At 48.9% G+C, this 13,114-nt stretch overlaps 1 protein-coding gene across 10 annotated transcripts in view; it reads right to left on the bottom strand.

Moving 5' to 3' along the window:
• GRIK4 (glutamate ionotropic receptor kainate type subunit 4) overlaps positions 1-13,114 on the bottom strand; it is a 428,651-nt gene that overhangs the window by 167,613 nt on the left and 247,924 nt on the right. For all 10 annotated transcript variants that reach the window (XM_032428067.1, XM_032428069.1, XM_032428065.1 and 7 more), the window contains one exon: positions 2,517-2,681. In XM_032428067.1, coding sequence (XP_032283958.1) covers positions 2,517-2,681 — 165 coding nt within the window. The remainder of the gene's footprint in view (positions 1-2,516; positions 2,682-13,114) is intronic.

The raw sequence follows: 13,114 nt of genomic DNA, 5'->3' as shown, positions 1-13,114 counted from the left end.
GCTTCAGATGAAAGGCCTTTGGGGTAGAAAGATCCAGAAGCCCTGTTTCTAACAAATGCTAATCATGCCTCAAACACATTGAAATGTAAAAGCTGAACCAAGGGTTACTAGCTAATACAATACTTGGCGCCTAAAAGAAGGGCATGAAAAAGATGCCCCAAAGCTCTCTAACGTGGAACAAAAATATCAGTTTTATTCCCCTGATTCATCTGGCTTAATATTTTAGAAGTATTGACTTTAAGAAGCCAGGCTGCACGGGTCACGGGAGAGGAAATTTACATGTGCTAATGATCTCCACCCACAATGCGCAATCTGTGCTCTCCCCTCCGCCAGGGAAGCCCTTGAAGAACCAAAGGGAAGGCAGGAGGCGTTGGCTTTTGGAAGAATGCTCTACAGCGCTATCTAAGAATCTGGATCCTTGTCAGAGACCTGTCCTCCTAGACAAGGAACCACTACAGACCGGACTAGGAGATTCACAAGACGTTGTCGCTGGTATTTCTGATTTCATTCGGAAGATGGCAGGGAAATTGGAATCTTACTTTCATCGGAATGTTACCGCCCCAACTTAGAGCAGAGCCTCAGCTCCCCACAACCAAGAACGTCACGTGCTAGAATTTCATCTCTCGGCCAGCGAGGATTTCTAGCTGCTCCTTGTTGAATCCCCACTGCCTAGAACAGAATACAGCCGGCGCTCACTACATGTGTGTTGCCTGGCCGACTGAATAAGCAAGTGGTTATTTCAGGCACCTGTGTCTTCCTCCATTCCCCCATCGGGAGGAATCTGTGTCCACAGATCCCGCTGGTCTCGCCAGGCCTGTTCTGTAGGGCATGAACCCACCCTTGGTCCCTAAGCCTGGACGCTCTCTCCACGGGTAGTTATTACGTCCATCTGGCCAACACTTGTGACTGGTAAGATTGGCCACAGCAAGATGAGCTGGACCCATCAGATCCTCTACCTTGTAAATTCAAACCAAGAGACGCTGAGCGAAGCTGTCACTGACGTACACACTGAGGAGAGAGTGTGAGCCACCTGACGGCAAGGACTGTGTCTACCTTGTTCTCTGCACCGTTCCCAAAGCATGCTATTCTGTATCACGCCTGAAAGAGACTAAATGCTCAATAAAAGTTGCCTGAATAGAGAAAGAGTTAAATTGGGCCTGTGTGGCCCCCTTATGGGACAGGTGCATGATGAATGAGCCAGGGAAATCGATAAGCCAGCGAGGGAAGAGCACAGCTTCGATGCTCTAAGAGCCTTAAAGGCAACAGAGACAGAGCTGCTGTCTTCCTCCCTTCCTGCTCTCTCTGGATCCTTAGGACACCCCAACTACTGCACTTGGGCCAGTGGGATGTGTCTCTTCTCTCACACTGCTAATGGCCCAGATTGGAGCACTGCTGAGCCCCACCTCCCCCAGAAGACCAGCTGTCTCAATATATACCTGAGCAAGTTGTTCTTTTGTTTTTGTCTGTTTTTGCCACTGAGTGTAACCAAAGGTTGAAATGGGTGACAAAGGGAGGAGATGAGGCGAAGTCTTATCGCCTCTCCGGGCTGAGGGGCTCCTCTCCTCTCCTTCTCTCTGCACGGGGGTTATTCATCACCAGCTCAGCTCCGAGCCACTGGCCCACTGACTGGGAAGCTCAACCTGGAAAGCTGTCAAGGTAACACCAGCAACACACCAGAGAGTTCCAGGGAGGTCGTCATGGCCTGGGCGTGGCCCTGCAGGGTGAGCTCATGACTGCAGGGTTCAGGAGCGGCTCAGCCCTTGACTCGCTCTCTGGATGGGCAAGGTGCTCATCATCGCTGAGCCTCAGCTTCTCTTGTAAAGTGGGGACAAGGACACTTACCTCTCGCGTTGGTAGAATTAAAAGCCGTGCCCAGCACAAGGTAGGGGCTCCATACACGGGACCCGAGTGCCCTATTGTGTATGTCTGTAAAGCACCGCGACTCACAGAGGATTTTGCTATATTTTACGTCCTTTAAATCCCACAACAACCTACAAGATTTGCAAAGTACAGCCTAGCATTCCCATTTTGCAGATGAAGAAACTGAGTTTAAACAGGGTACGTAATTTGTCCAAGGTCACCCACAGAGCGGTCAGACTCCATCCTGAGTCCCACAACACTGCCCTCAGCATAAACAAGCAAGATAGGCGATCAGATGTGCATTGACTAAGCAACCCCCGGGCTGGCTATCTCTCTCTTTTCTTAATCACATACAAGGTTTCATTCAGGGGTTTGTGTACAGTATGTCCAGGAGATGAATGAATCCATACATGAAGGAATGAATGCGTGCAGGAATGAATGAATGAAAGAGTATCCTGTCTTAATTCTACTCCATACATACTTGGCAACAAAACCTGGGGATCTCCTCCAGACTGAGCCCTATGGGGCCTGCTGGTGCATGTTTCTCTCCCTCTCTGGGGACTATCTAACCACAGGCCTGGTGATGGTGCAGCTCACACTATCAGCCCCTCCTGCCAGCAAGGAAAGCAGAGGGCAGTCCTGCTCATTCTACGTACTGGTTTCTGCAGTCTCGTACTCGCTGTCTCTGAGAAGCTCAAAGATGTCCACTTCGACCTTGGCCTTGCCCAGCCTCTCAGGAGCGCGGTTGATGCGGTTCTTGGCCAGGGTGATGGAGAGCCGCTCCCCTCTGCTGCACTCCATGGGGTCATCCAAGATAGCAGCTGTGGGCAGGCAACCACACGGAGACAGTTGGTACCCTCTCCCGTTACCCTCCTCTTTCTCCAGTCTCCCCCCCTCTGCCACCTTTCTCTGCCAGGCAGCTCCCCACCTCCCCCGCCCCTGCCATCCTTGGAACTAGTCCCAAAGCAAGTTCTCTATGTGCTGAGGGTCTTGGTTCGTAGCCAAGTGCGGCCGTGAATTCTAATGTGCAAATCCACCTCAGGAACCCCGTAATGTCACGACAGGCCACCGGGGTCTATGTGTAGGAGGCCCCGAGGCCCAGACATGGTGAAAAGCTTAGAGGTACACCAACACACATGTGCAAAGGAAGGGACGCAGTGGCCGCCTTTGACAATGGTATTCTGGGTATCTGCAGAAATCTCCCTGAGACAAGAGAGGGTGAGAGGAGACCAGGCATGAGAGGGAGAGCCGTGGCAGATACTGCTGAACACCTGCTCTCCAGGCTCAGACGCTGACGCATCATGTCAGCCCGTGAGCCAGGCAGTTTCTCTGAACTTCTTTTCCTCACTGAACAGGAAGAGTAGGAAGACAACCTCAGGGGCTTGGTGTGAGGATTCAGTAAGATAATGTATGTAAGTGACACATCACACGAATTGAATCGGCGTGCCTTAATATGAATGGTTGCAGTGGTATAGTTCCAAGAGCTGCCCAACTTCCAGAAGCAGCATTCAGGGTAAGTGTTCTGGTAGCCCAGCTCCACCCTGTATCAGCTCTGAGACCTCGGTTTCCTCACTTGTAAAATGGGGAGAGAGCCCACTCCTTGGGCCATTGTGAAGATTACCTGAATAGTCTGTGTGAGGTGCTTAGCACAGTACCTGAAACACTCAACAAATCTAGCTCTGGGTACCATTCACTCTCTTGGTAGAGGAAGTTACAAGACTGAAAATCTCTACCAAAAACTCGTATATATGTGCTCACAGCCCCATTATTCATAATGGCTCAAAAGTGGAAAAAATCCAAATGCCCATCAACTGATGAGTGAATAAGCCAAATGTGGTACATCCATACAATGGAATAGTATTCAACAATTAAAAAAACCGAAGTACTCACACAGGCCACAACATGGATGAACCTTGAAAACACGATGCTAAGCGGAAGAAGCCAGACACTAAATACTGCATACAGGCTGATTCCATTTATAAGAAATTTCCAGAACAGGTAAATCCACAGAGACAGAAAGTAGATGAGTGGTTGCCTAGTGGCGGTAATGGAAAAGCTGGAACAAACGAGGGGTGACTGCTAATGCATACACAGTGTTTCTTTTGTGGGTGTTGAAAAATGTTCTAAAATTGATTATGGTGATTGATGCGCAACTCTGTGAATATACTAAAAACCACCATGTTGTATACTTTAAGTGGGTGAATTGTGTGATACATGAATTATATTTTAATAAAGCTCTTACAGAAAAAGAAAAGAAGAAATATCAAGCTTATTTTTCAGAGGTTGAAGGCTCGGAAAAGCGACACAGGGAATCGAGCCGAATAGGTTTCACCGACATGTGGCCCTTGAATCTCTGCAGTGGGCGCGGACAGAAGAGACCCAGGTCCCACGCTGTCTTTTCTGTACATTGCTCCCATACCTACTGGGACCCATTTTCCAAACCGAAAACCGGGACACAGAATATGACAAAGACTTTTTTTTCCTGATTTGTGGATGTGTTTATATGCATTGCCTTGCTGAACAAGAAAAATGAGCCATGCCCAATAAAAGTTACACTGGGCAACAGAGGCACATCCCAAGACCCAGCCGCTAAAGTGGGTTTCTGCGAATTAGGTATCAAAGTCCTCACACACCTGGTGGGATCACCACTGGCAAGAGTGGCCAAAGGGCTATAAATGTGTGATTGAAGAGCCTGAGGACACCCAAAATACCTACCCAGGTGACCTCAGGAAAGCAAGACCAGGATGGGAATGCTACTCAGGAAGCAGAAACCTAAACGATTGTACTGTGCTGTCCCAGGAGGAAGAGTCTGGGAAGAGAAAGGAAGAAGGGCAGCCTATAGAAGTGATTCTCAGATGATGTTCCTTGGAGGGCCCTGGGCTCCATTAGGAAGCAGAGGGAGAGGCCGCTTGGGGGTCTCTGGCCCCTGCCAGCTCCAACCAGCACACCTCCACACCCATCAGGTTTGGATACTGGGGTTCTACAGAAGACTTGATATGGGGGAAAAAATGTTTCACTGTTAAAAATATAATAGAAATCATTAGTCCAGCCCTACAGCATAGAAAAGAGACATCTGAAACTTTAGGAACTGGCACGGCCATCACGCACAAATCATGAGAAAGAGGCACGGGATCCCTGGCACATGGGTTTTATGTGAGCAGGCACACATTTATTCAGTGACATTAGTGTAAATGCTTAGCGGACATGATCTCACTTAATCTCTGCAATGACCCTGTGAGGTAAGTGTGTTCTTTCTGTTATCCTCACTTGGAGATGAGAAAACGGTCAGAGAGGTGAAGGGACCTGCTCACATTCACAGGGCTGGCGAGGGGGAGAGGCGGAAGGTGACCCAGAGCAGCCTCATGCAGACTCTGTACCCAGAACTAAGGCTCATTTTCCTTCTAGTAAATCTTGTCTTCGTTGGGATTTGCTGCTGAGAAGGGGGTGTCATAGACTGGATGGCTTATATAGCAAACATTTAGTTCTCCCAGTTCTGGAGGTGGGGGGGACCTGAGATCAGGGTGCTAGCAGAGTTGGGTTCTACGAGGGGCCTGCTTCCTGGTTTGCAGACACCTGCCTTCTCACATGGTCCTCATAGGGTGGAGAGAAAGGGACAACATTCTCTGGACTCATCCTATAGTGGAGGCCCCACCACCCTCATGACCTCATCTAAAGGGAACGCTTCCCCAAGGTCCCGCCTCCTAATACCATCCTATTGGGGGGGGGGGTAGGATTTCAACACGTGAATTTTAGGAGGACACAGTTCCATCCATAGCAGGGGGGGCACATGAGCTTCGCAGCCACTGTAAAGAAAGAAAGTCTCACCAAGGCAAATCAACTCTGAAACACTAACAGGCAGGACCCTGGACCTCTGGACATTCCCCTAGCTAATGCTCCCAACCCCCATGAGATTTCTAGACGAGGGGGCATTTTTCTCTTTGGACCATATGACTTTTAAATATTAGGAAATCACTTGCAATAAAATAAGTAATAAAATAATCTCTCAGAAAACGCCCACGTCCCCCGTAAATCTAGAAAGGAACTCAGCTCTCTCGGGGTGTGGGGGGTTACTTCAGGAATGTTTTGATAAGGTTGTTCAGGCTATAGACATGGACTTGCCTCTGTCCCATCAGTAGACAATCAGGGCACTAATCACACCTAAACCACAGGAGGTAACACACATCCGATAGTCTGTTTCAGGGTTGTGTGCTCTCTTCTTGAACAGTACACATTCAGGACACGTGCCATGGACTGAATATGTCTCCCCCCCACCCCCGCATTCACATGTTGAAACCTTAACCCCCAATGTGACTACATTTAGAGACAGCGCCTTGAAGAGGAAATTAAAGTGACATGAAGTCATAAGAGTAAGGCCTTGATCGGATAGGGTGATTGCCCTTCTAAGAGACACCGGAGAGGGCTCTCTCTCTCTCTCCTGCTAGGTGAGGACACAGAGAAGGCAAGCCAGGAAGCAGGCTTTTCTCACCAGAAACTGACTCTGCTGGCACCTTGATCTTGGGCTTCCAGTGTCCAGAACTGGGAGAAATAAATGTCTGTTGTCGATGCGGTGTCTTGTTATGGCAGCCCGAGCCGACAGACATAACGTGCCAACACATACCCAGATGTACAGGACACCAGCCAGCCATGGGACACCACATAATCAACTCACAGAGCATCACTGGACATACTCTGAGACAGAGGGGGCGTGACCAGGTGGGGAGTAGGGAATGTGGGGATTTTCTATGAAGGGGCCTAGGAGGTCCCCTGAGTACCTCCTCCTTCTCTGCCTCCCCCACAGTGTCCAAAGAAGGGCTCTGCACTCCACCCAACCTCTGTGCTCTGGGTACTTTTCATTAGGTTTTGGGTTTTAGACAATGATTAACTCCTGTCTGGGAACAGCCTCAGCTGGGTGGTTGGTTGGCATCAAACATACTGGGATCAGAATAATCAGCATGATAACAGGAACCCAGATTCTGGGGCTGGACACAAAGGATGAGGGACCAGCTCAGGCCCCGCTAGGACACCAGAAGACCATGTTCCCAGTTTGGCAGTCCCCAGCGAGGGACCCCGTGGGTGGAGAGCAGTGTGCTCAGGACTGAGTGTGCAGCTGAGGCTCCTGGCCCCTTGCTCTGTCCCCCAGGCCGGCGATCAAGCTTGGGCCAGGATGCTCAGAGCTCCAAGCTGCTGCCTAACGAGGAGCAATATCATCTGGCACGTCCTCCATCCCCGGGACTGCTCTGCAGAGAAGTCAGCTAGTAGGCATGGTAAGGCTGGGAGGTCTAGGGCTACAGCGAGGACAAGGCTGAGATGGGGACATGCAATCAGGGAGCAGGGTCTTCCCCAGCGTTTCCAGCCATGGAGACTCTGTGCACAGTGACCCTTACACCGCATGTACTCAACAGGCCTCTCTCGCGCCCGGGGAGCTGGTGAACCCTAACATTGACATTGGGCTTTTCTCCCCACAGGCCAACAGCTTTACCTCTGCCCAGTTCTCTCTGAGTTCTAAGGCTCGTGCCAAGGAAAGGGCGGCCTCTTGACTCTGGGCCCACCTCTACCCCAAGGTCTTCTCTCCATGTTCTGGGCCCATGCCTATGTCTACCCTGGACGCTGGGGCTGGCAGGCCTGGCTCTGCCCACTCTAATCCTTTCTGGCACACCCCGTGAGTGTGGCCCCAATTATCACTCACCTGCTCAAAGTCCTCAGCCTTCCCCATTATCCTAGGATTGGTCCCATTTGAGTGTCTAGGATGGAACCAGGCCCTCTGCAGTCTGGCTTCCAAATGCCCTTCTAGCTGCAGCACCCCCTTCCATTCCCACAGCGACAACACCCCCATGTTAGGACCAGGGCTGGCTGACCTTCCCGCCTCCATGCCTCTGCCGATACCAGCCCTGACCCTTGTTCCCCCTTTCCTTAAGGACTCTCCTTCTTCCCCTCAGACCCACCTCTTCCAAGAAGTCCTCCCTGACTCCTTAGATTTCCCGAGAGACCACTCACTGCCCTGGAGGGGTGCTTACCCTTACATCTCTCTCTAAAACTTCCCTCAGCTAGCTGCAACCTGAAAAGCTCAGCGTGATCTCTCCTTCCTTGGAAACTCCCAGGTTCCCCATCCCACTTTAATTCCCTCTTCCTTAAAACTCCCACAGAAATTTCTCTGTACCTTTCATTAGACACTAATCACTTTTGACTTTCTTATTATGCCTATCTGCTTATCCGTCTTTTCTCCCCGAGGCAGCCGGCTCCTTGAGGCTGAAGGCTGTGGCTGATTCATCTCTGTACTTGCACAATTCCAGACGTGCGTGCAGTAGGCCCTTAATGAATGGTTATTGAGTGAAAGAATAATGTGACATGGTGCAGAAGTATTAGCTATTGCTCAGGCCGAGGGTGGTCTCCCCGAACCAGTGCTGCAGGGTGCAGGGTGGGTGTGGGGGCCTCCCGGGCACCTGGTGGCTGGCGCTTCTACTCTCTGCTGTAAGCTGGAGTAACCTGTGTAAGCTGGAACAGGGCTTGCCGTCAACAGCCCAGAAGTGACCCCTCAGGTTGGAAAATCAGCCTCCCTTAATCCTTCGGGTCTTCCAGAATCTCCCTCCTGAAGATTTCCAAGCACTTTGATAACTCTTACCTCCTAAGGGGGGGGCAGGGGGGATAAAGAGGTTTTACAGGAGAGTCTTACAGGCAGTCTTGACATAGCTCTGCCTTCAGCTGTGTGGCCCAGCCGGTCAGAGCCCTGTCCTAACCGGAAGAGATGCTTGGAGCCTCCAGGGAGCCAGTCAGCTTTGCTCCCAGCCCCAGCGTCACCATTCACCTGGGACCAGCTGTCCCAGCTCACCTCTGAGCTCTCATGTTCCTTTTCGTACCCCTGACCCCTGTGGGTCCCGGTCATCCGCCTGCTGGAGGAAGCCACGCCAGTGTGCAAACCACTCCACCCCAAACCCACAGGCTTCCTCCTCACCTGGGGGGCAACACAGGACCATCCTCTGCCCTTGGCCTCACCTGGCCAGCTCCCACTCACGTTGCAGACTCTATCTGTTTGCTGGGGCTGCCATCACAAAGTAGGGCAGACGAGGGGTGCTTAAACAACAGAAATTTATTTTCTAGGAGTCGGAGATCAAGGTGTGGGCAGGGTCGGTTTCTTCTGAGGCCTCCCTCCTCCGCTCGTCTCCCTGTGTCCTCACACGGTCTTCCCTCTGTGCGCAGCTATATCCTAATCTCCTCTTCTTATGAGGACACTTGTCATACTGGATTAGGGCCTATCCTAACGACTTCATTTTAATTTAATTATCTCTTCAAAGACACTATGTCCGAATGCAGTCTCATTCTGAGGTGCTGGGAGTTAGGACTTTAACATATGAATGGGGGGGGAATTGGACACAAGTCAGCCCATAACCTGGATTTTCACCTCTAGCTGTTACCCAGCTCCCACCCCCTCTCTCTGTCCACAGAGAGATTGATCGGAGGCCACTTGCAGGGAACTGCCTACACTTTGTGCCTCCATCTCTTTAAAAAAAAAAAAAAATGTATGTATGTATGTATGTATGTATGTATGTATCTCTACACCCAACACGGGGCTTGAACTCATGACCCCAGAATCAAGAGTCACATGCGCCCCTTTCCAACGGGCTCAGATCATGAGGATTCCAGTTCTAGGAGAGCCCCACCACACTTCCCTTCTCCCCTGACCTTCCATCTCTCCCCCAGACCAGCTCATTCCCCTTTGCTAGAACGTGCTCAGGGGCCCTCCACGGACCACACGGACCATATATGGCCCTCTGGCTCTCCCTTCCATCTTACCTTCAATCCAAACCAGACTTCTCAAGTGACTGATTGCTCAACATTTTGCTGACCTCACGTCATGTCAGATCCCCTTCGACCACTGTAATCTGCCTTCCATTCCCACCAGCCCACTCAGGCTATACGTGCAGTCACCAGCAACAGCCGTTGCTGCGAAGTCAGGGGGCACTTTGATTCTTTGTCTGATTCTATCACTAGCTGGCATTATTATTCGCCGTCTGCCAGGGACCGTTTGAAGAACATCGCATGTGTTCTTTCATTTAGCCTTCACCCAACCCTACAACATACTGCCCCATTTTACAGGTGAGAAAACCGAGAAAGGGGCAGGGTGAGCAACTTGTCCGAGATCACACAGCTCTTAATGGCAGCCTGGGTTCGGAGCCCGTGAGCTGCCAGACCCCTCGGTTAAGCTGCCTCCTGGTTTCCTCTGAACCTGAGTCCTGAGTGTTTGGGGTCCTGAGTCCTGAGTCTTTTGCCTGAGACCCTCAACTTCCGAGGCTTCCATGACACGAAGCCCCTGGGGTTTTCCTCCCATTTCTCTGACCATAGTGTCAAGGTCCACTGTCTCCTGCTGAGCCTTCAATTCTGGTGAGCTCCCAGGGTCTGTGCAGAGCCCTCCTCTTGACTCACTCCCACAGGCTTCCTCAGTGATCTCGACACTTTACCTACGCCCACCTGCCTGATGACATCTCCATGTAAATGTCTGATGAGCATCTCAAATTTATTAAGACCCAAAGCAAAAGCACCCTCTTCCCTCTTACGTTCTTCCTGAGTTTAGCTTATGACAGCACCAGCCACCCAGGCATCGTGGCCTCACCTCTATCCCTCACCTCCAATGGCTCTGGCTTTGCCCCTCGCTATTTCCCAGATCTGTCCCCTTCTCTCCAGCTCAACACCATGGTCCAAGTTCAGTCCTTTCCTCTCGACTACTCAATTGCAACCTCTTGCCTCTCACCCGGTTTTCCCTTTCAACCACCACCTGGCAATCCTCAGTCATGCCCACACGCAGCTGCCAGTCACCGCAAGGTGCAAACCCCTGCTTTTAGCTTTCGGTATCAAAATAAACAGAATTCCTTGGTGTGGCACACGAGACTTGGCTCTCTCTCTCGAACCTTCTGTTCTGCTTCTCCGCTCATCCCTCTCTACTTTCTAGAAATAGCGACCTACCATAGCGCCGCCTAAACCCACACGTGTGTGTGTGCATGCACACACATGCTGTTGTGTCCCTGTGCACTTTTACCCATGCTCCTCCTTCTGCGTTCCCACCTTTGCTCACTGGCCACTCTCATTCAGAATGAGTCCTCAACTCAGACATCCCCTCCTTCCGGAAGCTTTCTCTGAATACAGAAGTTGATCGAGGGCTGCAAGTATGTATAGCCATAGAATCCCACGCATACTCTATTTCAAATGATCAGTTTCATCTTTAACTTCCCCTCTTTAATCTTTTCTATCCCCAATCCCTGGCACCCTGCCTGACAACAGGAGGCACTCTGTAAATGTTTGAGCCAAATTTGTCTTGGCTTTTGAGGGATGTTATGCCAACTTCTATTCCTTCCTGCAAAATTACTACTCTGACCCATACATATATGGCCAGCTGATTTTGACAAAAGCACAGTTAAAAAAAATGGTATTTTCAACAAATTGCACTGGAACAGTTGGATATCCATACGTTTAAAAAAAAAGAATTTTCCAACCCCGTCTTGTGCATACATAAAAATTAACACAAAACAGATCGTAGACCTAAGTGCAAAACTTAACATTATAAAACTTCTAGAAGAAAATCTTTGGGGCTTTTATAGTTAGAAAAGATTTCTTAGACATGACACTAAGAAAATAAAAAATTGACAAAGTGGACTTTATCAAAATTTAAAATATCTGCTCTTCAAAAGACACCATGGAAAGACAAGCCACAGGCTGGGAGAAAATATTATGCAAAGAGCATATATGTGATGAAGATATATCCAGAATATACAAAGAACTCTCAAAACTCAATAATAAGAAATCAAACAATCCAATTTTTAAAGATTTTTTAAAGTAATCTCTACACCCAACATAGGGCTTGAACTCACAACCCCGAAATCAAGAGCCACATGCTCCAATGACTGAGCCACACAGGCACCCCCCCACACAAACCAATTTTTTTTTAAATGTGCCAAAGATCTGAATACACACTTCACCAAAAAAGTTACATAGGTGGCAAATAAACATGTGAAAATATGCTCCATATCACTAGTCATTGGGGAAATACAAATTAAAACCACAACGAGATCTCACCATTAATCTACTAGTATGGCTAAAATTAAAAAGCTCGACCACACCGAGCTGGTGAGGATCTGGAAGAACTAGAACTTTCATACACTATTAGTGGGAACATCAAATGGCATAACCACTTGGAAAACAGTTTGGTCATTTCTTAAGAAGTTAAACCTCCCCCTACCATATGACTCAGCCATTCTACTCTTATCCAAAAGAAAGGAAAGCAGAGGTCTACACAGAAACTCATACATAAATGTTCATAGCAACTCGCTCTGTGATAGAGATTGGAAACAACCACCCATAAGGGAATGAATAAACAAGCTGTGGTATATCCATACAACACAATACTACCCAGTGATAAAATGGAATTTAAAAAGTAGACAAAAAGACTATGACTTTATGATTCCATGTATATACACTTCTAGAAAATACACGTCTGTAGTGACAGGAAGAAGATCGGTGGTTGCCGGGGGAGGGGTGAGAACAGGAAGGAGCAGAAATGAAGAATTAGAGTGGCCCCAAGAAACTTTTCTTGGGTGATGGAAAATTTCATCATCTTGATGGTGGTGATGGTGTAATGGGTGTATGCATGGCAAAACTTATCAAATTGGATACTTCAAAATATAGGCAGTTTATTACACGTAAATGATACCTCAATTTTTTAGAAAATGCTCTGATGAGAAAAAAGATTCTTCTGGCTCTTTCTTACCTTCTCCTACCCTCTCTCTTCACCCATGGCCAGTGAGACATCTTAAACTCTGTGATCTATACCTACTGCCTCCAATTCCACTGCATCTTCTCCATCCTCAGCCTCCACCATCTCTGAATTCACTAAGGTTCTCCTTCCTTACAAATATTTCTGTGGTTTTTTAGGATTTTGAGGCTCTGAATCACATGTGACTGGAGGTTTTTTCTGGGTTATCATGTGTTAACATCCCTGATATGACACTGGTCTGATTTTCATTCTGATCACATTTTTCCAAGCCCCTTCGAGCTCCAACTCCTTCCCCTTTTATAACCCTAGTTGGCAGTGTTCCCTAAACCTCACACTCTGGATTCAGTCCTCAGTCCACGTTTTCTTCATTGTATACTTTCTCCCCTGAAGTATACATTCTCAACTATCAGCTCTATGTAGGTAATTCCAAAACCTGAAGAATTCATTCTCAACCATCAGCTCTATGTAGATAATTCCAAAACCTCTATCTCCAGC

This window comes from Phoca vitulina, unplaced genomic scaffold, assembly GCF_004348235.1.
Source record: "Phoca vitulina isolate PV1807 unplaced genomic scaffold, GSC_HSeal_1.0 scaffold38, whole genome shotgun sequence".
In the NCBI taxonomy this organism is placed as follows: domain Eukaryota; kingdom Metazoa; phylum Chordata; class Mammalia; order Carnivora; family Phocidae; genus Phoca; species Phoca vitulina.
Note: the sequence above shows the minus strand (reverse complement) of the source record. Positions and strands in the feature narration are given on the sequence as shown.